The following is a 25,101-nucleotide window of genomic DNA, read 5'->3' as shown; positions in this document are numbered from 1 at the left end:
CCTCAGACAGATGTGGAGCCCCAAGCGAACAGCAAGAGCTATAATCTGTCTTTCATTCTGGAAGATCACAGCTGTGTAGGACATACATCATCTCTTCTTCTTCTGTCTGGGCCCGTCTTCAATGATATGCTAATATAGTGCACTTTACTGAATGAGCCCACTATCTAGTTGAATCTATTTTACCAGAATAGGCTGAATAATACAGTGCCAAGTCTTAATTGGGATGTCTCCAAGCTTCATTATATGCTGCCCCTCAAGACTTTGTTGCCCTAGGGGCAAAGCACAGTGTAACATGAATGTTAACCAGATAAAAACTCTGAATCTCTGAATCTTCTGTCAGATTCAAGAGCTAAAACAGTTTGCTTTTAAACAGGACAAAACGACATAAGCATATGGCTTATGGAATTCCATTTTTGAAAACACGCAGAAAACATTGAGCTCTATGGTAAATAATCACAATGTACAATGCTGCGAGTTACACCTCATAGTCATTTATTTGACAATTTCACTCAAATGCACCAATAATATCATCCACTGACTGTAATGATTCATTTATATCATTAAATATTAGTCAACCAGTAATCTGACTGAAATTACAGTCTTCACATTCTGGCAACATATTGAGGAAAAACAGCTTTCAAACAGTTGGCATCACACATTTTGCAGTATATATAGCATATCACACTGAACAATAAATCCACACCATCATTTAGTTGGATAAATTCATGTTATTTTTAACATTTCTCATTGGATGTGGTTTTATATGTGTATGTGTCTTTAAAAGAAAGGCACAGTAAAGTCATTGCTGGTCGTTTTTTTTTAGTCAAAGTGTTGATTCCGTCTTTGTCCTCTCTTCTCATTAAGATGCATGTTGACGTAGGAAGTCAGCAGGTCATCAATTTTATAACCCTTATGAACACAGGATAAAATTATATTATTTTAAGATCATATATATATATATATATATATATATATATATATATATATATATATATATATATATATATATATATATATATATACACACACACACACACATATATTATATATATATATATATATATATATATATATATATATATATATATATATATATATATATATTATATATATATATATATATATATATATATATATATATATATATATATATATATATATATATATATATATATATATATCATTATATAAGAATTAACACAAACAAAGCACTGGTACTGGTAGAGCAGAACAGAAACAATCTTGAAGTATCATGTGACACTGAAGACTAGAAAAAGCCCCATCTGTGTCACTTACCAGGGAAGTTTCACACAGGATCTTGTTCCCTCTGACAAGGTTTCCTACAGTCATGTGGAAGTATGTGCTTCCACTGCACCAGTTTGCAATTTTGTTATATGGATGCACTGCCAGAATGTCTTCAAACAGTGTAACAGAGTTACGATCCATTACATGATTCATATTTTACATTTATTTTACATTCAAGCTCACAGGAACATTCATCTGAGAGGTGTTATACAAATGTTGCATACACATGATAAGCAGTAATGATATATCAATTGATGATACCTTTGTTTTGGGGTGAATGACAGTGACGCCCTGTTTGCTAATGGCAATCCTCACAATGTCAGGGAAATTGGGCTCTGATGTTTGCTGTAACATCAAAAATCATTTTATAAACTGTTTTTTTTTTTTTTAAAGTAATATTAGCAAAGATATTTTTGTGCTGCAGACTCGAATTGCTTACTTTCACGTCAAAAAATGCACAGCCAAATGTGGGCCATTTGTAGACAATCTTCAAAAAGCCAATCATTGCCTGTTCCACAGTCGTGCCAGTTTGCTTGTTGTACTCAGCAAAAATGTGCTGTTGAAAAATGGTTATAAATAAGAAACACTTCAGAAGCATAATATTACTTGCACATTAACAATGCACAGAATGCAGTGTACTGGAACTGACCTTTTTCCATTCATCAGCAGACATGGCTTTAAGCTGGTCATTAGGCACCAGGTCTTTCAGCATCCTAGGAATCATGGGAAACTGAGTTTTATCATTGTCCACTTTCACCCTGAAGAGTAGAGCGCCTAGCATCACCATTTCTTCTTTGGTACAACGATGATAACCTCTCAAGTACTTGGGCAACTCCTAGATAGTGTGAGAAATATGGAAAAATGCTTTCAGGGAAGCTATATAAAATTTTTCCAAAATTTTTAAAGAACATAGCACAGATTGCCAGTACCTGTGGATAATGGAAGATGAGATCCGCCTCCACATCTCTACCAGGGATAATGTTGAACCATAGTTTTCTCATAAAGAAAACCGTGTAGGATACATTCACTGGACCACCTGCTATTTAAAACAGTATAAGCAACAGCATTTGTTTTGAATTTGACTTAACTATGTAAAAATGGTGACTTACTCAAACTTACTTTTACACGACAAAAATTTACTAAAAGCTACAGACAACAATGTTGTCAAAACAATCCCAGTTCACATGGAGCAACGCAAATGTTTACAAATGCTGTACTATGCATGCCAGGACAGTAGTCGGCGATGTAATTTAGTAAAGAAACAACAAAAGCCTGCGCACAATACATATAGACTTAACATGTCACCATTTTTACAAATTCACAATTTTTTTTTTTAAGTTTACACAGAGACAATAACAGAATAATTTACAAAATCTTGCATTTTGAACCCCCAAAACACCACTGTTGTGTACATGAACAGCAAAAATGCATTAAGTTTTTAGATGAAAATGGTGACATGTAAACAACTAGCGCACGCAATTAATTGCGATCATCATACGCATTTAGTCAGTAAAGCCGGTTCTGTGATTAGCAGTAAATCTCCATCACCTGCTTTCAGGTGGAGCAGCATTTACTACACAGAGCCATAGTTCTCTGACAAGCTATGCAAAATCGCGTTCATAATCGCAGACGATATAATTGTAGGATAACGAAATTGACGAAATCGTTCTCGATTATGATAGCTGTTTGCGTATCTTCTCAGTGAACTCTGTGCTCCATCTAAGAGCACGTGAAAGTACCGCATTTAATAACAAGTTTTAACTCCAAATTCACTTCATAATGTCAGTCGAGTGTTTAAAATAAATCCTTCTGTGAGATGATGTGGTTTCTTAAACAGAATAATTAAGTCACACAATATTTCATTGTATTCTAAGCAGTGATAAAGGCTATGTCGATTAGCATTTCAATATTGATATACTTTATTATGATGAAAATTATAATAAGAACTCAGATAAACCGTATATTGCTGTAGTCGTGTGTTTATTAGTCACGTTGAATCAATGAAAGAAGTTAAATCTTCTGTTAATTCAGCTGCAGCGATAGGCATTTCCTGGATTTCTTCTTCGGGGCATATTTGGATTTTCAGCGTGAGAGCGCCCTCTGACCTTTGGATGGAGATTTATTGCTGATCACAGAACCGTGATTTATTGTCTTTGCGATTTAATTTTGATTAATTGTGCAGCCCTATTTGCGATTTATTTTTGATTGATTTTGAGGTTATATTTAAGTTATTTTGTTGTTTATTTTTTAGCGTGATTTGATTTGTTTTGTATATTTGACCAGTCAGTAATCTGTCTCAGGCTGTCAAAGAAGTAGTCAGTTTCATTCAGACTCAGAACCTGACAGAAAGAAAATGCTAGATTAATATACAGACAAAGGTTATGTAAAACTGAACACGAAAAATGAAAGGACATGAGCTGTAACCACTGTAGACATTGAGGAGGCAATTTCTCTCCCAATAATCAGCCTAAGATATAACAATATATGATTTTTAAAAGGTCAGTTCTTAAACTATTGGTTTAAGATCCTGAAAGTCTGTTTACAGCCATGGCTGATAAATATAAACCACGGTAACCCAGATACAAACCTTATCAGGAGTTTTCACAAAGAGGCTGAAACCTTCAGCTGAGGACAACATGACTTTATTAGCAATGGTCCGGACCAGGTCTTTTATCTTGGTGTTGGATCCCACCTCAAAATTCTGTCCAGAAGGGTGAGAAAAAAATAAATTCAGGGACACTAGGTTCATATTCCATGAATAAAATGCATAAGTTGCATTGGCAACAAATTGACTGTAGATTTCATGTTTATTCAACTGTTATTATTTTCACCATTTTGAACATCATAAAAAGTTATTGAGGTGCAAACTACTACAATAGGGCTCCAAAAAACAAAAAACAAAAAAATGATGCTGCACTAGTGCCTGACTGGGGAGCAGAACATTTTTTTTTTGATCCATGTAGTACGTGCTGCATTACCTCTTGAGTGTCATTGGGGAATTGAATTTTGTGGAAGATCTGGGTGCTGTTCTGCTGAATTGCATCAACCTCTACCTGGTGAGGTGGAAGCTTTCTGGGCTCCATTCTAGCACAAAAACAATGACAAATGCCATCTTACACAAAGTAAACATACAATCACACCAAATCAACAATGCAGTTCTCATCATCTGTGACCCAGCTTATGGACTCATTTCAACTATAGTGCTACAGTAGTGTTTCCCAAATGTGGAAGTCATTGAACAGTTGCAGTAGCAGATGAAGCCACTGTAAATTCTGTACTATCCTGTCACTCAGTGCTGGCACTTTCCTAGCATTTGCACCAGTCTGGTCCAGTCCAAATTTTAAAAGACTGAATTACTAGTACCTAGAAACAATCTTTATTGATTCAATTATATTAAATATCAAAGCATCTGTGTTAAGTGGCTATCATATGCAAAGTTGTTTTAGAACATCTAAATAAGCCAAGCTTGTTCTAAGATCTTAAACTGTTATCGTCTGCTAATAGGGTGTTTATGTAGTCATGCTTTACAGCAGGGGTCGGCAACCTTTTTGGCATGACGTGCCATTTTTAATTTTTCTGGTTTACCACTGTGCCAACACAGTTAGACTGTTAGACCGTAGAGGCTTTGATCTGAAGCGCCTAGTATGTGCAGCGGTCAAGCGCGCATCCGTAGACTACCGTAAGTTAATTCTCACACTTTAATAGTATTTATAGACCCAAAAAGGCTGTGTGACTATGAGAAGTTATCACCTCAAAATGTATGTCAGTATGCAGTTTTCCCTATTGCTTGCGTGCCAGCTATTATCCCTCAGTGTGCCACTGTTGGCACGCTGATTTACAGTATTTACAGTGCCGACCCTTGATTTACAGTATATCAGTCCAGTAATATAAACCACATGCTGTTTGAGATGAGCTCCAATAGGTTATGGCTCTCAGGTAAGCCAGCCAAAGTTCAAAGAGTAAAAAACAACACAGGCTTTATTCTCATAAGCTTTTATACAGTGACTTAGCTTTTAGTGATTCTATAACTGAACTCACATGATATTAAAGCTTAGGAATGTATGATCAATTCATAAAGTCTGCTCATTCATAGCACTTCTTGTTGTTGTTATACCCATAAAGCAATGTGATTTCATTTGTAATGATAAACGTAAGGGTTGAAATAAAATAAGCTTAAACATATGTTGTGAAATATTGGACATACCTCCGAGCCCCTTGCAGTCTCTGGAGGCAGTCTGTGGCCAATGGCTCTCGTTTGCGTGTCTCAATGAAACGCTGAGCATGTTTCAGCAGAGAGTTACTGGGAGGGAAGAGACCACAGCACAGCCACAGCAGCTGCCAGCCCTGCTCCACACTATACCTAATTGAGCAAGAACATTTATACATGTTTACTTATTATAATTACGTAAGTGTTATTTATTATAAACTAATGTCATTATAAACATAGCATCTGAAATGGCATATATACCTTAAACAACATGTTTCACAGAGTATCTAATGTCTAAAAGTGAATCAATGAATCAGTTCAATGAACCGTCTGCTTGTTGACTCTGCTGCGCAGCAGACAGAGGAATCGCTGAATTGAATTAATTATTTGCCTTATTAAATCTGTGTAGTCTCTAAGTTTTATATGGTTTTATGTTTTCTAACACAAAAGTTTACAATGTTTTTTTTTTCTGAAATATCCATTGCTTATTTAATTTCATAATGATAAATCATATTTGCACCTGAAACTCTGTAAAGTATGACTGTTTGGTCCTGTGCTGAAAAGGACATTTAAAGACTGGATGTCTTGAAAATAACTGTATACCAGTGATCTAAAGCTTCTAGACCTATAAGCTGGTTAAATGAGAATTTTTTTTAAAAGAAAGCTTATTAAAAGAAAAAGAACACTGATGGATAGAGAGGTTAAAGGTTGCATAGTTCCCCCTCACTGTTATTAAGGGCAAGCTGACTTTAGTGCAACTACAACATATTACAAAATAAAAGTTTTTGTTTACATAAAATATGTGTGTATGGTGTATATTTATTATGAATATATAAATACAAACATGCATGTATATATTTAAGAAAAATATGTTATATTTATATATTAAATATATTTATATATATATGATATAAATTATATGAATATAAATATATAAACAATTATTTTCAAAATATATGCTATATGTGTGTGTATTTATATATACATATATATGCACACACATTATGTAAACAAAAACTTTTATTTTGGATACGATTAATTGTTACAGTTAATCATTTGACAGCACTAGATATTACTCTTATTTATTGCTTGCATGTGCATTAACATTCAAAAGTCTGGGGTCAGATTTTCTTTTTTTAATAATTAATACTTCTATTCCACAAAAATGCATTAAATTAATCAAAAGTGACATTAAAGAATGTATAATGTTAATAAAATATGAATAAAATATATCTTAAATAGTATATATTCCTATTCCTATTCATCGAAGAATCCTGAAAATTGCATCAGTCTATTATAAAAAAATGTTTTTTGAAAACCAAATCAGCATTTTATAATGATTCTGAAGAATCATGTGACACTGAAGACTGGAGTAACATTAATATTTTTTTTTTCCAACTGGATTTCTGTTAAATAAATGCAGCCTTGGTGAGCATAAGAGACTTCTTTCAAAAACATGAAATATTTTACAGACCCCAAATGTTTGTGGTAGTGTACAGGCATTCAATAGGCAATGCAGTACTGACTTTGAGCATGTAATGCTCTTTACCGGTTGTTATTGCTGGTCATTTGTTTCATGATCTGACAGTAGATCTCATCTCTGAGCTCCTCGTTTTGTGTAGGTGGGCCAAAGATCTGGTCTGTGAGTTCCAGGGGGCTCTGGACCTGTCTAGTGGGATAGTCACCCATGTACTTCAGAATAGGTGCACACCATTTCGTCAAGGAATCAGCACTTTCCTGGGTCGTATCCTACCTGGATAACCAGGTTAGCTGGTAAGTTTTACTTATGGATCAGTGCTTATGTAACCCAACATCAAACATTTAGATATGAATTAGGTAAATAAAAGGGCTCAACTGCTACTGTGGCAATAAGCAATGTTCAAAGACATGAGTGCAATAAATGATAAAGGCTTAAATATGTATGGCAAAGGATATCAGTGAAGGCATTGCAGGCTAGTGGGCCTAAATCTGGATTGCCCACCAGTCTCTTCAGCAGGGGCTGTCTGATGGGTTCTCTGGAGTTGGCCCACAGCCTCTCAGGTGCTGCATTCTTAGAGATCACCTGTCTGTTCACATCTTTGATAGGCTGCCTGTGACAATGACAAAAACAACGGGTCATTCATGTTTGCTTCTAAAATGCTTAAAGGGGTCATCGGATGCGACATGTACTTTTACAAGTTGTTTGAACTGAAATGTGTGTTGGCAGTGTGTATACACAACCACCCTATAATGATAAAAATCCACCCAGTGTTTTATTTTTATTTTTATTTTATCTATCTACCTTTTACCCTTTCTCAAATCGAGCCAATCTCAGATGCCTGTCTGTGTGACATCACAATCTACCTAAATGTGTCTATGTTCACGCGAATCATTCGTGATCCAGCTTCAAACAGAAGTGAGTATAAAGTTTTTTTTAATTAATCTTTGCAAATCATTTTTTAATAATTTGGTTATTGTTTTTTTTAATTTTATATTTGAAGTTAACATTTCCTAATAGTGTGGTTTGGGATGGAGGGGTGGGTTTTTCATAGCTCATTAACATTTAAAGGAAAATGCTACAAAACGGCTTGCTCTGAAAAGAGCTGTTTTTGACAGGGTAAAAAGGGTGTTGTTTTACACTACCATTGAGAAATTAACCAAACTATGTTACAGACTTTTCATTAAGACCCTAAAGAATGATATCAACTTGTGGAAAATGGGCATCCGATGACCCCTTTAAGAACTGAGTATGTTTTAAATAAGAGCAATAATAATGTGGTCAAACAGTTGCTGCAAGTACCTGAAATATTCAACAGAGAAATCTTTTAGCGTTGAAGGAGCCACTCTTTCAGTGATGGTTCCTTTTACAGTGTTGTCTATGATGGTCTTTCTTTGATCTGGGGACAAGCTGATCAGGCTCTAAAAAAACAGAGCAAAAAGTCCGAATCCATTAAATCTGAATGCAGATCTAAAGAACTTAGAACTCCATAGAAAAGCAAAAAAAAAAAAAAAAAAAAACATATTCAAGTTCTCACCAGGACTTCATTTGTTGGCTTCGTAAGAGTTGGAAGAATCAAGACAGCTTCTGCAGGGACTGCGCCAATTTCTCCTGTCCGCTCATTCTTACCCTTCAACCAGCCGCGGGCAACAGAAAACTCATCATCCTTAATGAGGGAGATGAGCTCTGCCTTCTTGAAGCTGAGAAATGTTTTATCATCTTGAAAAACATCCAAACCATTTTTCATTAGACAAAAACAAATCAAATCATAGACTATGAACAATCAAATTAAAAATGTATACAGAATATTACCTTGTCTGTTAATCTCCTGTAGGGTCACGGCATATTGTGAACGTTGTATCAGGCCTGCCAGGAACATGGCTACCAGATCTGAGATGTCAGTGGCCGCGATTGCATTTAGTGTGAAGTCTCCTTTCAGAGTCAGCAAACAAACACATTTCCTTTCTCTGGAGGAGACAATGCAGGGAGAATATAGGGAATTTACATATTTTTGGGAAGTTATCACTTATATTTATTTAATTCAAAAATATCATATTTTAACCATGTGAATGTCAAGACAACATACAAGGCTGACAAACATTAACTGGTGTCCAACTCACCTGATAGCGTTGACCCCGGTGAGCTCTGGGTAAGACAGCACAAGGAGATTCTTTTCTCGTTCATCTAGGAATGTTATTCCCATTGAATTAATGGCAAAGATGAACTTGCTCTTTGGTAGAGGAGGACCTGAATATTGAAATGACAAATTGAATCTTGTTTATCACATTTTAAAACGTTTTTGCTCATATTCTTCTGCATTAGTTGTGGAAATGATGTTATTTGCAATGTACATTACTATTCGGAAAATTTGGAGTTTTCTTTTTCTCATCAAGTCTGCATTTGATATTTGATTTGACAGTAACATTGTGAAATACTATTACAATTTAAAGGGTTAGTTCACCCAAAAATGAAAATACTGTCATTAATTACTCACCCTCATGTCGTTCCAAACCTGTAAGACCTTTGTTCATCTTCGGAACACAAATTAAAATATTTTTGATGAAATCCCAGAGCTTTCTGATGCTGCATAGACTGCAACATAACTACCACGTTCAAGGCCCAGATAGGTAGTAAGGACATCGTTAAAATAGTCTATGTGACATCAGTGGTTCAACCGTAATTTTCTGAAGCTACAAGAATACTTTTCGTGTATATGAATGGTCTTACGGGTTTGGAATGAGTAATTAATGACAGAATTTTCATTTTTGGGTGAACTATCCCTTTAAAATAACTTTTATATTTTGATTTATTATAAAATGTAATTTATTCCTGTGATGGCAAAGCTGCTTTTCAGCAGCCATTATTCCAGTCTTCAGTGTCACATGATACTTCAGAAAGCATTCTAATATGAAACATTTTGTATTATTTAAAATGCTGAAAACAAATATGCTGCTTTGTGGAAACCATTTTTTCAGGATTCTTTGATGAATAGAAAGATCAAATACACATTTATTTAGAGATCTTTTATAAAAACATTTTGTAAAATTATAATTGTCTCGTCTGTCATTTTTTATAGTTAAAAGTATTTAATGTACTTATTTCTTTCAAAAATCTTACTGACCCCAAATTTTGAACAGTAGTATAATACTCATCTTAGCATGTAGTACATACCAGATAACTTGGCAACTTCAAAAAATTTGGAGAAGAACATTGACCACTTTTGACGAGCATAGTCAACCACCTCTGCTTTGACTTTATCAGACTTGGTCCGAGTGTTTATTAATGGGCCCTAAAAAAAAGAGACCAATGCTTGTAAAATGCTTTGGCTTTCAAACAGGTGGAAAGCTTTATTACTGTATGTTTATTTTAACATAAGCAATAATAGAAACATCTGTACCTGAGCATGTGCTGTGTTGACCATCTGGGTCCACTTTTCTTCTGACTTGGCCTCCAGAAGTTTGGAGTTAATGCACTCCTTAACTACAGTCCTAATATTCTCCATACTCATGTCTGATCCAAACTGCACATAGAAGTGCTTTGCTGCAAGCGCAACAGTGTCTTCCTCCTGATACAAACACAAAGGTGAAATGCCATAGAATGAATGACATGATGTGGTCCCCTACTGTGGGATAAGATCATATGTTCTGCAAAAAATTACTCAATTTATCTCAATAACCCCTTTTAATGGACTCTTTCACCCACTGGATAAAATAATAATGGCTGACTATTAATAAAACAATTCTACAATGGCACTGGTAACAGGAAACTATTAAATTGGCTTGATGCTGAATTCACACTGCTAGAAAGTCCATGATGACTGCCGTTTTAATCAGCACAACATGAAATTCACTGAATGCATGAAGTACAAAAAAATAAATTAAAGGCATAGTCTACCCAAAATGAAAAATCTGTCAACATTTACTATCCCTCAAGTCATCCCAAACCCGTATGACTTACTTTCTTCTGTGGAACACAAAAGAAGGTATTTTGAAGAATGTTGGTAACCAAACAGTTCCGGGTGCTATTGACTTCCATAGTATTTTTCTCGAGTCAATAAATCTATTGAAGTCAATGGGACCTGAAAACGTTTGGTTGACATTCTTCAAAATAACTTCTTTTGTGTTCCACAGAAGACAAAGTCAAACAAGTTTGAATGACAATAAGGTGAGAAAATTATGACAGAAGTTTCACTTTTGGGTCAACTGATACTAAAAATGGTCTCAAGCACACCTTCTCACACTGGTATTCTCCAGATTTCAGGCCTCTGATGACCTGTCTGTAGATAATGTCTGTGCTGACGTTATCCTGGCTGCAGTCATGCCAAGGTGTGAAGATCTCTTTCCGGAAGAAGAGACGCCAAGGGGCATGTTGCTCCTGCCCACCCTTCCTTTTCACTTCCTGCTCACACTGAGAGATGGCATCCATCACATGCTCACTGCCACTACCTAGGGACCACACCTAAAAGAGGGAGCACAATACCATGTCTTAAATTCTAATAATACAGAAAATCTGACTCAAACTCTTAATTCCAGTGTGAAGGCTTCATACCTTGTCATATAAAGCTATGTAAAGTGAGAAGCCAAATGTGTCCTGAAGCTTGACTTTCTGTGAGAGCGTTTGGCAGACCTCTTTAGATGTGGAGGCAGAGTCTACAGGCAAACTGATAGTCCTGCCATCCATCATAGTTACTGAGATGCCAATGGGTCTCTTGGACTTGGTGGCCTGTGATGAAACAGTGAGGGCATGAATTATAGCTTCAAATCTATGGTAGATGTTTGTTACTGGACCATAGGAGAATTAAGACCTAAGGGGTTTCACACATACAGCAATTTACAGCAATAATGCAACAGAAGTCATTACTTTCAATGAGCTGCCCATCATTATGGCAATATTCAGAAGTGTTTCATTTTATTTACATGAGCAGTAGCATTGATCCATCTCCTGAAAGCATTATTTACAAATCCTTTCCCTTTCATTTTAAACAGGAAGAAAACTGATTCCTTGTCCAAATCGACATCTTCATTTTTTAGCAGCAACGATTTTGAAAAGCTATGGCAAGTTGTTCAGTCCAAAAACATTGTATTTATGAATGGGGCGTGAATGGCTTTACCTGGAGCTCCAGCCAGCTTGGAGGCTCTGCACGCACTCCATTGGCAACAGTGCGCCTCAGTCGGTCGGCGCAGTAAGGCGCGTATCCCACAGGACCAAAACGAAGAAAACTTTGCAGGTACTGTGAGGAGATGAGACGACACATTCAGTACTACACAACGTGGAGACAAGTTCAAATGTATTACCCCTTAAAGAAAAAGTTAAATCATGCATCAAAGAGTTTAATAAGGAAGATGGTCCTTTATTCACCTTGATGAAGCGCTCGGTAGGAGGAAAAATGCCCAAACAGATGCACAGGAGGATCCAGCCACGGAAGAAGCTACCACGGTTTGAGTTCTCTTGGAGCTGCTTACAGATCTGGCAGTAGATTTCATCCCTAACAATGAAAGACATTAAAGACTTAGAAGCAGAAACATCTGACCACTAAGAAATAGATGACTTGTGGTTTTAAATAATTAACAACCTGAGGTCACGTTTGACAATGGCATATCCAACAATGATATGCAACTTTTCAAGAGATGTCATTGGCCGGTCCAGGGTGAGTCTGTCTGTGTTCATTTCATCTTCTTCACTAATAGTTTGCACAGTGGGTTGTTTGGAAACTTCAGTCCCATCTTCTGCCTTTACATAAAGAGTTAATGGGATTATAAAGATTATAAATCATTAACCTATTTGTTGCATTTAAGATATTATTGTAATAATCAGAGATGCAAACTCATCATGGGTGAAAAAAAGTGACAAAGACCCCCCAAAAAAAATCCTTTTTTTTAAGTACTGTAGTAGTATAGCAAGTACAATTAAATAATAATGCAGTAAATATTTTGAAGTATTTTTAGATTTGAGATTTTTTAAACATTGCCTTTAGAAAGACACATCAAAAAGAGTGTTTTAACTGTAAATGCTGCTAAATATATTCAGGCTTGTTGCTCTTGTAGTTTTGTTACTCTGAATTTACTCTGTATCACTTAATGCACAGGTCTATTTCTGGCATCAGTTTGTCAGGTATATCGCTCCGCCCAGGGCATGTGATTAGCTACAATACTCAACGCTGCAAAAACATGTAAATAAACTTGTGGTTTTGTAATTCGAAATCAGAGCGTGCATGCAAAAACACACAGGAGCGTTTAAAAGTGGTTGACTACAAGTGGGTACAAATATGAATTGGTACTAATGGTACTTAGTTTTTTTTTACAAAATATATATATTACTTTCCTATCTACTCGTTAAATTCATCAAAATGAACAGATAATGAGTGTCACATCATTGACCTATTGGCATCATTTATGTCTCACCTCTTCTGCTATAACAGATGGTTTTCTACTGGTTCCTCTGTTGGATTGAGTCCCCTCAGGAGCTGTGGAGCTCCTTTTGTTTCGGGACATTATATCAGTAAAAGTTGAAGTCTTCCTGTTTTTTGGACCCTGCTCTGGTATGGCAGATAGTTTGCGGCTTGGAACACCATCATCTTGGACAGATTTTTTGTTCCGGGCCAGTATGTCTGTAAAAGTTGAAGATTTTCTGTTGCGGGAAGCGTCTTCTGGAACTGTACTGAGTTTCCTGTTTGGAGGGTTTCTTGTATTTTTCATTCTCTGAAATAATGAGACATCAACACTTTCAGAAAAGGCTGCATTTTTTTTCTGAGTTGCTAAAAGACCTGTATTGCTGGTCTTAGCTGGTCTCCCAACATGTCCAAGCTGGTTTTTAGCTGGCCGGCCAGCTAGTCTGACCCGCTGTTATTTTTTTTTTTTCCAGCTGTAAAATATGTAATAAAAATGAGCTTCCTCACCTGGTCCAGGCCCACCATATGGCTGAGGCGTCTATCCTGTCTGGAGGCCACATCCTTCTGGAGAGAGCCTTCTGCAAAGGCTGGTCCACTTCTGGAGACCCCCTGAGCCTTTGGTTCAGGAAGATCACCCATAAATCTCAAGATCATCCACCAAACGGTTAGTGAAGCCTGTGGAGAAGAAGAGAAGAGTGTAGTAAGCACATATTGTTAATGTGGCACATCAGAAGAACATCCTAAATCAACCAAAAGCTGGTCAAAGTCAAAGGTGGCTTTACCAGGACATCATTCTCATCCTCATGGTAGAGCAGAGGCTGACGTAATCTCTGGCGAATGTGTGTGGGTGTGGCAGCACCCTGGAAGTACATGGAAGCAAACTTGGAGAACGAGTACTCATCCAAATCATCAAAGTCTTCCTCAGGAATCTCCATCCCTGGCGCATCATCCAGATCCACCTCTTCAAGCACCACTCGCTTTCCCTCAATGTCCTAAAAACACAATGTTTATGGTTTTAATGTTATTGTTATCCAAATGTTAACATTATGCTTTTTTGAGAAGTTTGATCTCTGACCTCAAAGCCCACAGGTGCCTGGCCCTCCTGTCCGCCAACCATGCTAGGCAAGAAGCCAAAGATATCATCCACCATTTCCTGGTCTGTAGAGGATTCCATCTGTTCAGCCGCCTCTCTTTCTTTTTTCTGCCGCAGAATTTCATCAAGCCTCCTTTGCCTCTCTAGAGCAGCAAGTTCTTCTGCTCTGCGTTCCTGAAGTGAGAGGAAAGCCTGCAAACAACAGAGACAGCAACAGATGAAGATGACACGTAACCTGAGATATTTAGCAAACTGTCATCAGAAAATTTCCTACATCTCTCTTCATCTTCTTGACAGCTTTTCTGGCTAGAGTTCCTCTGGTGTAAGCCTGCAGGAGTACCACTGCCGCTCTCTTTCGTTTCCACTCCTTCCTCATCAGGTAGCCACGAGTCTGAGCCTGAAGCAGAATAGTTGCTTGTCGCTTCTGTTTATAATGCCTGGTCAACTGACGAGAGCGTACTTGAGCCTGCAGACGGGCAAAACCCAACTGGACCTGCAGAAAGGGAAGTGACACTCTACATATAGGTACAAGCAATGACTATCAACATTTAGAAACTGTCAGTCTGCAGTTAAGAGGACAACGTACCACTCTGTAAAGTTTTCTGACTTTGTGTCCTCGCCAGGTTTTCTGTATGGTCACAGCTGCTCTTCTCTTTCTCAGGAACACTTTCCTGTAAGAAAACAAAATGGCAAATGATAAACCAATGAGTGACAATTTTCTCTACAAACGTAGGAGATTATCCTCAGTCTTTTACCTGTGTTTAAATCCTCTCAGGACTTTCTGAATAAGAAGTGCCTTCTCATTGAGAGACCTGTCTCGTGCCAGTTCCAAAACAGTATCATGGAAATCCTGATGCAAAAAAAGAATCACATTAGAATGGATCTACTTTAAAAATTCTGTAATGGTACGTGTAAAATTCACCTCAGTACCTTCAGAAACACTTTAGTCTTGCCGATCTTCCACTCCTCTTCAGTCAGAACGTTCTCACAGATGCTTTCACAGCATTTCTTGGCACTCTCCTTTAATTTTACAGTAAATATTAAATTAATGGGTGCAATAATGCAAAAAAAAGTACTTCTTTATGCAGCTAATTAGCATTTTTTACTCATTTTCCATCTAAAGAAAACATTTAAACAAGATCAATTTACTTGAGAAGCATATTTAGGCTTAATTTAGAAGAACATATATTTAATATTCTTTAACACAAATGCATTTTTTCTTATGGCAAAATACATTGGCACACTTATAAAAGTGCTCTACTAGATTTTAGCTATTTTGCTAACTTCCTCTACACTTAGCTACTGAATTGGCTCACCCACATCCACAAAACTCTGAAAAAAAAAAAAAAAAAAAAATTTGTCAGCAAATGCCAACAAGACAGAAAGGAAACTGAAAATCAAGACAGAAATACTCTTAGGTACCACATAAAATAATCTTTATACCAAAATGTGAGAGAACAGAAATGAGCCGTGAACTGAAGTGGTTTTTTTAAGCCAACAAGAGGGTGCTCTTTGCCTCTCTGCTCTTTATATGCTGGTGTTTGCTGATATAGTGTTGGCTGACGTGTCTTTTTGGAGGGTTGAGGATGGGGTTTTGGTGGTTATTGATGTGGCTGTTCTAATTCAGACTAACTTTGTCAAACACAAGCAAAACGGCTAAAATCACTTACAGAACCTTCAAAACCTGTTCCAATGTATGTTACAGAAACCACTGCAACACTAAATTCATGTCAAACAACACAGAATCATCTCTCACAGTTTTTGGGTCACAAACACTGGACTTGAGCAGCACACGGTAACGCTCTAGAAACTCTTCAAATGTGTGACGGATGGGATAACCAGCTTTCCTAATGCGGATAGTCTCCATCATTCCAGAGTAACGAAGTTGACGGATACACAGTTCCCTGTCAAAGAGCTGAAACAAAGATGGAAAAGTGGGTCACTGAGTGAAAAGTGAGTCAATGGATGAAGAAAATGATCTGAGCTTACCATAGGCTTCTTGAAGTCATTGGGTTTAATACAGCGAATAAAGAAAGGCTGGCAAGTAGTTAGAGTCTTCATTAAAGAGTCCAGAGACTGGCGAAACTGCCCACATAATGTAGGCACACGTTTCTTTGAGTCTGTTGTTTGCTGAAGGAATAGCAAATCAAAGGTAAAGCAAATTAAAATCCTTTATCAGGTTGAATAGGCAAAAGAGTGGATTTTTTTTTGTATTATTGACCTGAATGCCAGTGTCCAACACATGTTTGTACACTATTTGCCTTTAGCTGGTGTTAACATACCCGGAGAGAGTTTTTTGGGGTGACGATAGTGTGGTTGGAACTAGTTTTGGCCTCTGTGGTGCTGAGCTCATTGTGAAATATCTGCTTTAGTAGCTTATTGGATGATGTGTGTATCAGCTGGATGACATCATTACTCAGGGTATCTCTGTTCTTCTCAAGGAAACCTATATGCACAGTAAATTTCATAAAACATTTTAGATATTTTTAAAGCCAAAAAACTAATGTGAAAGTACATTGTGAGGAACTTTGATAGCCTGTATTACCTTTGCAGTCGTAGTAGACAACTCCAGCAAAATGCCGGATTCCAAACTGTGTGTCGTGATTGTTTTTGGGGGGCATGTAGATGTCACCCTTCCCATGAACCTGATTCATTTTGTTAAGCATTGTAGCATCTGTGCCCTGGAGAAAATTACAATTGTTCATAACTGTGTATACATATTTATAGAGTGTAATTAAAGATATGCCGTTTTGAGATATCAGCAGTCACACATTGACTTATGCATTATCAAAGAAAGCCTATATTGTAAATAAAAGCAAATATATTTTAGAACCTTAGGAAAGAGACTCTCTTCATCAATAAGAGCGAGAACGTTGAGAGGCTTTACGGCCAGAACATCAAGCGTACGCTGGTTGTCGTTAAATTCAATGTTGTTCCAGACGATGTCTTCACGCGCGTATTCCTGTTGTTCAAGCTTGAAGACATGTTTCACAAAGAACTGCTGAAGCTGCTCATTGGCAAAGTTGATGCAGAGCTGTTCAAAGCTGCAGGAATCACAGAAAAGATTAAGATAGTTCACCTCCAAATAACAATTCTATGATCATTTACTCACCCTCATGTAGTTCCAAACCCTCTGAATTTTTGAAGAATATCCTTGTTGCCATTTCCATTTAATAAAAGTGAATATAAAACATTATGAAAGTGGTGTCATTTGCTACATAAATTTATATTTTTTTCGTGCCTGTCTCTTTAAATGCAAATGAGCTGCTGATCCCCGCCCCCTTTTCCTGAATAGAGCCAAGTCATTACAACTCGGACCTGCTAAAAACATCTGTTTTGGTTCTGATTATCATGTTTATCACGCTGAAATCATGCGTTTTAAACCATATTAGTTTAAACTTCTGATACAGGGTTTTCTGAGTGCACACATCTGAAGCACACATACAGAAAGCGGCTGTCACAGTATGTGAGTGCTAAACTAAGTTCTCATTCACACACAAGTTTAGTTAAAAACACTGTCAGCTATGTCTGTGAAGGTTTTAGATCTGTGTGGCAGCAGCAATATACAGTAAATAAATCAATAAATCCACTGCTCTGTTGTCTCCTCTGAGGCTAGGACTCTAAATAGTGTTCTGTTCTCATCTGTGTGTGTTTTGCTCAAACTTTTACCATGGCATTAGATCTGGTACACAGTTGTCGCTTGTGAAATCAAACGATGGCACCGTAGGTGGAAACTTACAGATTTAGGGGCGGCAATATTATAATGAGATCCCTTTGCCACGTCACCAAGGGAGCAAAATCAGACACACTTTTTTTCTCAGACGCTTGCATAAAAAGGCTTACTGGCTGGACTTTTCAACCTCTGCATATGGCAACAGAAGACTGTAAACCTCTTTTTTGATACATTTATGATCTGTTTTTGTTTTTTGAGCTTAACAGCCCCAGTCTTCCATTCATTTTCATTAAAAGGAAAAGAGCAGGTTAGATGGTCTTCAAAAATCCATGTTTTGTGTTCCACAGAAGTTTTGTAATGACATGAAAGATCACATGCATATATGACAAACCTGTTGTTGTTGAAGTTTTCGAAGCCAAAAATGTCCAACAAACCAATCGAAAGTCGGATGTGTTTGGGGTCATCAGGAGGAGGTTTGTAAATGGCACTGTTGATTTTCTCCACAATCCACACAAACAGCCTTCCATAGATGGCCTGCACACAGAGAGATGAGAACTCTATAGCTACTGGAGTATATTAGATTTGAAATTAAACTGTAATTGAAACTGCATTCGGTTGCACAACCTTTACAAAGGCATTTCTGCCATCCACTGCTTGTGCTGAGGTCAGAGGTTTAGACACACTCTCCCTGTTGGTCATCAAAGAGCGTTGTGTCAAGCTTACATCCAGGGCATTTGGGACAACCTGCAAAAAGAAAAATCAGATCTATGGGCTTGAATGTGCTGCTCGCAGACAAAATTGGTTTCTAAAATATATATAATTTTAATTACCTCTAATAACTGTGCAGCTATTTTGAAATGTGTAGAAGAGAGAACATCACAGCTCTCAAGGTTGTTCATAATGGTTTCTAATATTGAAAATGGAAATAAAGCTCAAATAAGCATTCCCTCTGAAAAACAGAAAGTTTTGCTGTAGTTTATGTCTCTTTATTACTACTCACCTTCAAAGTCTACATTCCCCAGGTGTAGGATTGCAGCAAGAAGCTTGTTAATTTCCCACGTGTCATTCTCTGTGAATGTCAGGATCTTCATTGCTGAACGGAAGCTGGCATACTCTTTTATGTCGTCCCGTCCTTCACATGTAGTGCACTGACCCTATAAGCCAACATAATCATGTTTAATGTAACGATGCTTAGAAGGATAGTTCACCCAAAAATGAAAAAGAAAATGTTTTATTTATTCATCATTTCATTCCCCACCAGAGGAACACAAAAGTACTTTGAGGGTCCAAACCACACTGATTTTCATTTACAACAGCACTGAAGCATATATCTTCTTTTGTGTTGCACAAGTGTCACTTTATCCTACCTGTTCTTTTTCACTCCAAAATGACTTTATTGTAACAAATATAAAATACACATAGAAAGTGGGAGAGTGGAGTCTATGATGATCAGTACCATGGTGAGATAGTTGTATTCTGCAGCATGTCCCAAAGACAGGATCTTCTTTTGGTCAGGAGGCATTCCCATGAGCATGCAGTAAAAGATGTGGTAGTTTCTCTCTTGTGGGGCCTGTGCCAAAAATATGCTATTTTTTTATTTGGCAAATAAGCAGTTCTACATTTATTTTGCTGTATCTTTACCTGATAGATTTCACATCATACAGTCTAATTATAATCTCATATGAGGATGGTTTACCTGTCGACAAACACGTGATTTCTCGAGTAGGTACTGTTCGAAGCGGGCCCCCTCGATTGCTCCATTTTTATTGAAGTGGATGTCAATATATTTTCCAAAGCGACTGGAGTTGTCATTGCGGATGGTCTTTGCATTACCAAAAGCTACAAAATAAGACTTGATGTAAATAGTGAATTGCTTATCTGAGGAATTACAAAGTTGAGTGATGCAGGAGCATCCTATATATTTCTATATAAACATCCATACCTTCTAAGATAGGGTTGGCTTCTAGAATCTGCTGCTCAATCCAGGAGCGCTGCCCACTCACTGCCGCAAGAAACTGCAGCATGAGTTTGGTACTCTCTGTTTTTCCTGCTCCGGACTCCCCACTGACAAACACAACACATACAGACACTCTCAGAACACATCAAACAGATAACGCTAACAGAATGTATGACAGATGTTGGAGTTTCCAACATACAGGTCCAGTTTGTTCTGGGTGTTTGTACAGCTGCCTATAATGCATAAAACCTGCAGTTTACAGTACAATACTGCTATGAACTTAAACAGTTCACTCTACAATGAATATTCTGTTAGTTTCAAACCCTTCAATAGGTACACTTTTTACGAATATTCAGGCCACTTTTTCAATATAATGAAATTGAGGACCGGAGCATTCAAAAATGCAACAAAAAGCAAAATAAGTATCATAAAAAGTGGTTGAAATGTAAAGAAAAAAAAATTAGGTGGTTATTCACTGATAATGTTTGCATCTACAGATGCTTTTAAATGGGCTACAAAAGGGTTTAGTACACAAGTCATACAGACCATTTCATAGTACTTTTTATCATCTGTGATACTTTATACAGAATATCCTTTATTAGATGAACAACATTTTACTGAATGTTGTGAAGTAAACCATTAACATAAATAACATTAATGACATGGTGAATCATCAGATCTTCCTGTCCACCCTCTCATCATTAGGCATTACAGGGATTCCACTTCGCTGGTTTGAATCCTATCTCATTGGTAGGTCTTTCAGGGTGGCCTGGGGTGGGGAGGTATCCAAAGCACATCAATTGGTCACTGGGGTTCATCAGGGATCAGTTCTTGGACCCCTCCTCTTCTCCATACACACTACATCACTGGGATCCATCTTACAGGCACATGGTTTCTCCTACCATTGTTATGCTGATGAGACACAGCTCTATCTCTCATTTCAACTATTTGATCCAACGGTAGCTGCCTGGCGGACATCTCAGCATGGATGAAAGAACATCACCTACAGCTCAACCTGGCAAAGACTGAGCTTCTTGTCTTCCCGGGCCACTCCAAATCTACAGCATGACTTCACTGTCCAGTTAGGTTCATCAGCAATTACCCCATCACGTTCGGTCAGATATATTGGTGTAATTTTTGATGACCAGCTGACTTTCAAAGACCACATTACAAAAACTGCTAGATCTTGCAGGTTTGCATTGCACAATATCAGAAAGATCAGGCTCTTTCTAACGGAGCATGCTGCACAACTTCTTGTCCAGGCCCTTGTCATGTCTAGGCTGGACTACTGCAATGCTCTTCTGGCTAGACTTCCATCATGCACAGTCAAACCTTTACAAATGATTCAGAATGCAGCGGCATGACTGGTTTTTAACAAGCCCAAAAGAGCCCACTTTACACCTCTCTTTATCTCCCTGCCGGTTATGACTCGCATCAAGTTCAAGACACTGATGTTTGCATATAGAACAGCCTCATGCTCAGCACATGCCTACTTCCACTCACTACTACGAATCTACATCCCCTCCAGAAGTCTGAGATCCACTAATGAGCGACGCCTTGTGGTACCATCACAAAGAGGCACAACTCACTTTCCAGAACATTTCATTCACTGTTCCTGGCTGGTAAAATTATCTTCCAACCCCTATCCGGGTTGCTGATTCCCTGACATTTTTTCAAGCGACAGAAAAAATTGAAAATAAAAATAAAGAAAGTCAGATGGGTTTGAGTAAATTGTGTCAGATTTTTGAACAAAACCAAAAAGTTTTCAGACTACAAAATGTCAGTTTCAGCCAAGTATGAAGGACTGAAGGAGCCTAAAAATGGTTGATCAACATTTTAAGGTGTGAATTAAACCATTAACAAAAATATATTGTTAAATTAAGACAAGGATAAAAAAAGTTAAATGGGTTTGCAATGCCATTACCATTTTTCTTCATAACCAAAAGTTTAAATCTCAGAAAATCCTAACCTAACCCCAACTACAAAATGTTGGTTTCTCCCAAGTATGAATGACTGAAAGACCTAATGATGCAGCACTGGTCTTTGCGGTTCCGTCGCATGTTGAAGAAACAGCTGTCTGCGATGGCAAAGACATGCGGGGGGAGATCACCCAACCGCCGGTCTGTGTACAGCTCCACCTGCTCTGGAGTGTAGATTGGCAGCAGCTGGTAAGGGTTCACTGCCACCAGAATCGACCCTGTGTATGTCTGTCAAAACAAACAAACCAAAAAGTTGTTTCAAGGTCTTTTAAAAAGATTATAGAAAGTCCATGTGATGAAAATCTATTAAGCTTTTGCAGTTGGAAGAATAATAAATTTATAATGAGATCTACAGTATGTAATTGCTCAGTGCATGAACTGTCCTTTAATATAGCTGGACTTCAGGGCGGAATGTTGGATTTACTGTATAATGGGTATGTCAATGTTGTATAACAATATAATCTGCTCATCAAACTTGGAACTGGCTGTTTCTATAGAAACAATCTTGTTATTAAAACAGGAAGAGCAAAGAACTGTTGGTGAATTAAGTGGACAATTTAATCACTATTTTGGTCATTTTAGGTTCACAGATCTTGAAAACTAATATTTTGAATAATATATTTAAATGTATACATGATTAATCTAATGTGGCGGTTAAGAACTCACATAGATTGCTCCTTCTTTGAAGCGCACTAGAAGGTTCCGTAACAGTCCAGCCTCATTTAGGTCACCCAGCCTTATCATATCATCCACACCGTTCACTGAGGTGGGATGCATGGACTTCAGGGAGTTGTCCTTTTTAATCTTGTGCTCCTGGAAATCATGCCATAGAAGACATCAGCTACACTTCTACAGTCAAAAGCAGCAGTTAACTAAGACTGCTTGCATTTATATTACCTTTCCCTCATCGTCGATGAGCTGAAGTTGCCCAGTGTCTGAAAGTCTGACTTCAGCTCCGATTTGGACCCCATCACTGCAGTTCACCCACACATAGTCTCCCTAAAGTGGTTTATCGATATTTTAAATTAAACCATTAACATTAATAACTGTGTATGTTAAATGAATACAAAGGAACTGATTATAGTATACTTTACCTTAAAACTTCTTTAAGACAAAATGTTCATACTATGCTGACTTTCTGAACATGGACCGTGTTAATACCACATTATCCTAACTTGGAATACCATGTACCATGGTATGATTACAGTAATTATGCTGTACCATTTTATTTATACATGCATCAAGGTATTGGTACCATCAGCATCGTGTGTACCTGTACTTCAATATTTGTTCAACCCCAAACTAAAGGACAAATCATGATTAGATAATTCTATGGCATTATAGTCCATATAGTCCAGGTTTACACATTAAATACAAATAAATCACATCTAATAATCTCTAATCTTGTTTGTTGAACTCTAGGTCCTAAATTACAGGCCTAGAAATTGCATGTGTGTTTACTGAATACAATTTTGATTATTCATTTGTATTCATGTTATATTAACTATCATTTAATATAAAATTAACCTAGAATAAAAAGTATCATGGTAACGCCACAGTAATTTCCGTATCCAGATACTTTAAATAATTTACCTTCCTTAACACCACCATGACTGAGTCCTTTTGTCCCCCAGCCTAAATAATAGAACAAAGGATACATGTTAGAAACAAATATCGGCAAGAAAAATTCATTAGTGGAGATTATGAACAAAGGCAAAATGGCGTCTAACATACACACGTACACGTTACAATACAATAGTTTCAGCTATTTATGTAGAACAAAATAACAAAACCAAACCACTGAAACCATAAGAAATCCAATGTGAGCTACCTTCACTGGTGGATATTTGATGAAGTCTCCTGATCTATGAGTATTTTTTTGTCGCTCTTCTTTGAAGCCAGAACAGATCCCCACAGTGTGAGTGTTCAGTCAGAAGAAATGACCTCAGGTGCCTGCTCTGGAACAACAGGTGTTTATGATACTTTGACTTTGCACCCTGACTAACACATCCATATTGATAATGAAAAAGGAAGGTCTGTATTTGTAATTCAGATTATTTTATTATGGTATGGTTTAAATAAAGAAACACCAGAGGATACTAAGAAAATATAGTGTCAAGATAAAATGACTTTTACAGTAAACGCTAGTATAATTGCATCAGAAATGCAGCGTGGACCCACATAGACACACTAGTGATGTAAATATCAATCTACAGAACAAAATGAAGACAGATGAAGAAATAAATACAATATTACTAATCTGAACATTTTCTGTTTTACATAATGCTTTTTTCTTTTTAACAGTAAAGTGCAGAACCTTTGGACCCGTGTGACAACATACGGAGGGCTGAGCTCTGATCATAAGAGGGCAATCAAGCTGTAAATAGCATAGTATCTTAGTTACCCAGGGTGGAGCCATTCTGGAAAGTCATGTTTCCATCAGGCAATACTAAACTTCATTGCAAGAACTCTTAGGGATTCGAGTTTATGTGGTGTGGTGTTTTCAGGTCACAGGCAGTTTATAAAACTGGTTCTTTTAACAGAGTCAACAGAATTAACCATGTACAGCATAAAGAATAAACAGAATAAACCTTATAGAGATTTAAAAAAAAATAAAAAATAAGTATCCTTATCAGCTGAAATCATATTTGACCTTAACCTACAGAAAGAAATAGGGTGAGATAATTGGTGATTGTGAGATTGGACTCTCACAATCAACGCAGGAAGGCTTACTGTAATTTTTTTTTTTTTCACACCATGAAGGTCATTGATTTGTTACACATTGTAGGAAATACTAATAACTAAATTCAAATAATACTAAGCTATTTTAAGCTAGTTTGAAACATCAAATCTGTCTACTAACATCCTTGATTTAGTGTAATTCATAAGGACTACCAAGTAATTTTTGAATGATGAAAATGGTAGACATTTTACTACCATCTTCACTATAATACATTTGATCAATGTGGAAAATGTTCTAACAATAATAAAAAGAGTACAAGTGAAAGAGCAGGCCAGATGT

At 37.1% G+C, this 25,101-nt stretch overlaps 1 protein-coding gene across 1 annotated transcript; it reads right to left on the bottom strand.

Moving 5' to 3' along the window:
* Nucleotides 1–475: 475 nt before the first annotated feature.
* LOC109109894 (unconventional myosin-VIIa-like) lies at nt 476–24,033 on the bottom strand. The gene is given in 48 exon segments (XM_042725850.1): nt 476–909; nt 1,297–1,416; nt 1,567–1,650; nt 1,745–1,861; nt 1,955–2,140; nt 2,235–2,396; nt 3,579–3,644; nt 3,893–4,006; nt 4,284–4,389; nt 5,510–5,665; nt 7,062–7,215; nt 7,448–7,602; nt 8,292–8,410; nt 8,527–8,708; nt 8,802–8,956; nt 9,110–9,236; nt 10,161–10,278; nt 10,387–10,554; nt 11,220–11,447; nt 11,538–11,711; nt 12,100–12,219; nt 12,348–12,474; nt 12,562–12,719; nt 13,391–13,687; nt 13,885–14,052; nt 14,160–14,369; nt 14,453–14,662; nt 14,745–14,963; nt 15,057–15,141; nt 15,226–15,320; nt 15,401–15,490; nt 16,227–16,385; nt 16,460–16,600; nt 16,753–16,916; nt 17,016–17,151; nt 17,304–17,514; nt 18,535–18,677; nt 18,768–18,887; nt 18,974–19,050; nt 19,144–19,297; nt 19,600–19,713; nt 19,840–19,982; nt 20,086–20,207; nt 22,123–22,307; nt 22,746–22,892; nt 22,977–23,078; nt 23,673–23,714; nt 23,911–24,033. Coding segments are annotated over 47 exon segments (6,696 nt in total). The 5' UTR covers nt 23,691–23,714; nt 23,911–24,033; the 3' UTR covers nt 476–819.
* Nucleotides 24,034–25,101: the final 1,068 nt, after the last annotated feature.

This window comes from Cyprinus carpio, chromosome B6 (genome assembly GCF_018340385.1).
Source record: "Cyprinus carpio isolate SPL01 chromosome B6, ASM1834038v1, whole genome shotgun sequence".
In the NCBI taxonomy this organism is placed as follows: domain Eukaryota; kingdom Metazoa; phylum Chordata; class Actinopteri; order Cypriniformes; family Cyprinidae; genus Cyprinus; species Cyprinus carpio.
Note: the sequence above shows the minus strand (reverse complement) of the source record. Positions and strands in the feature narration are given on the sequence as shown.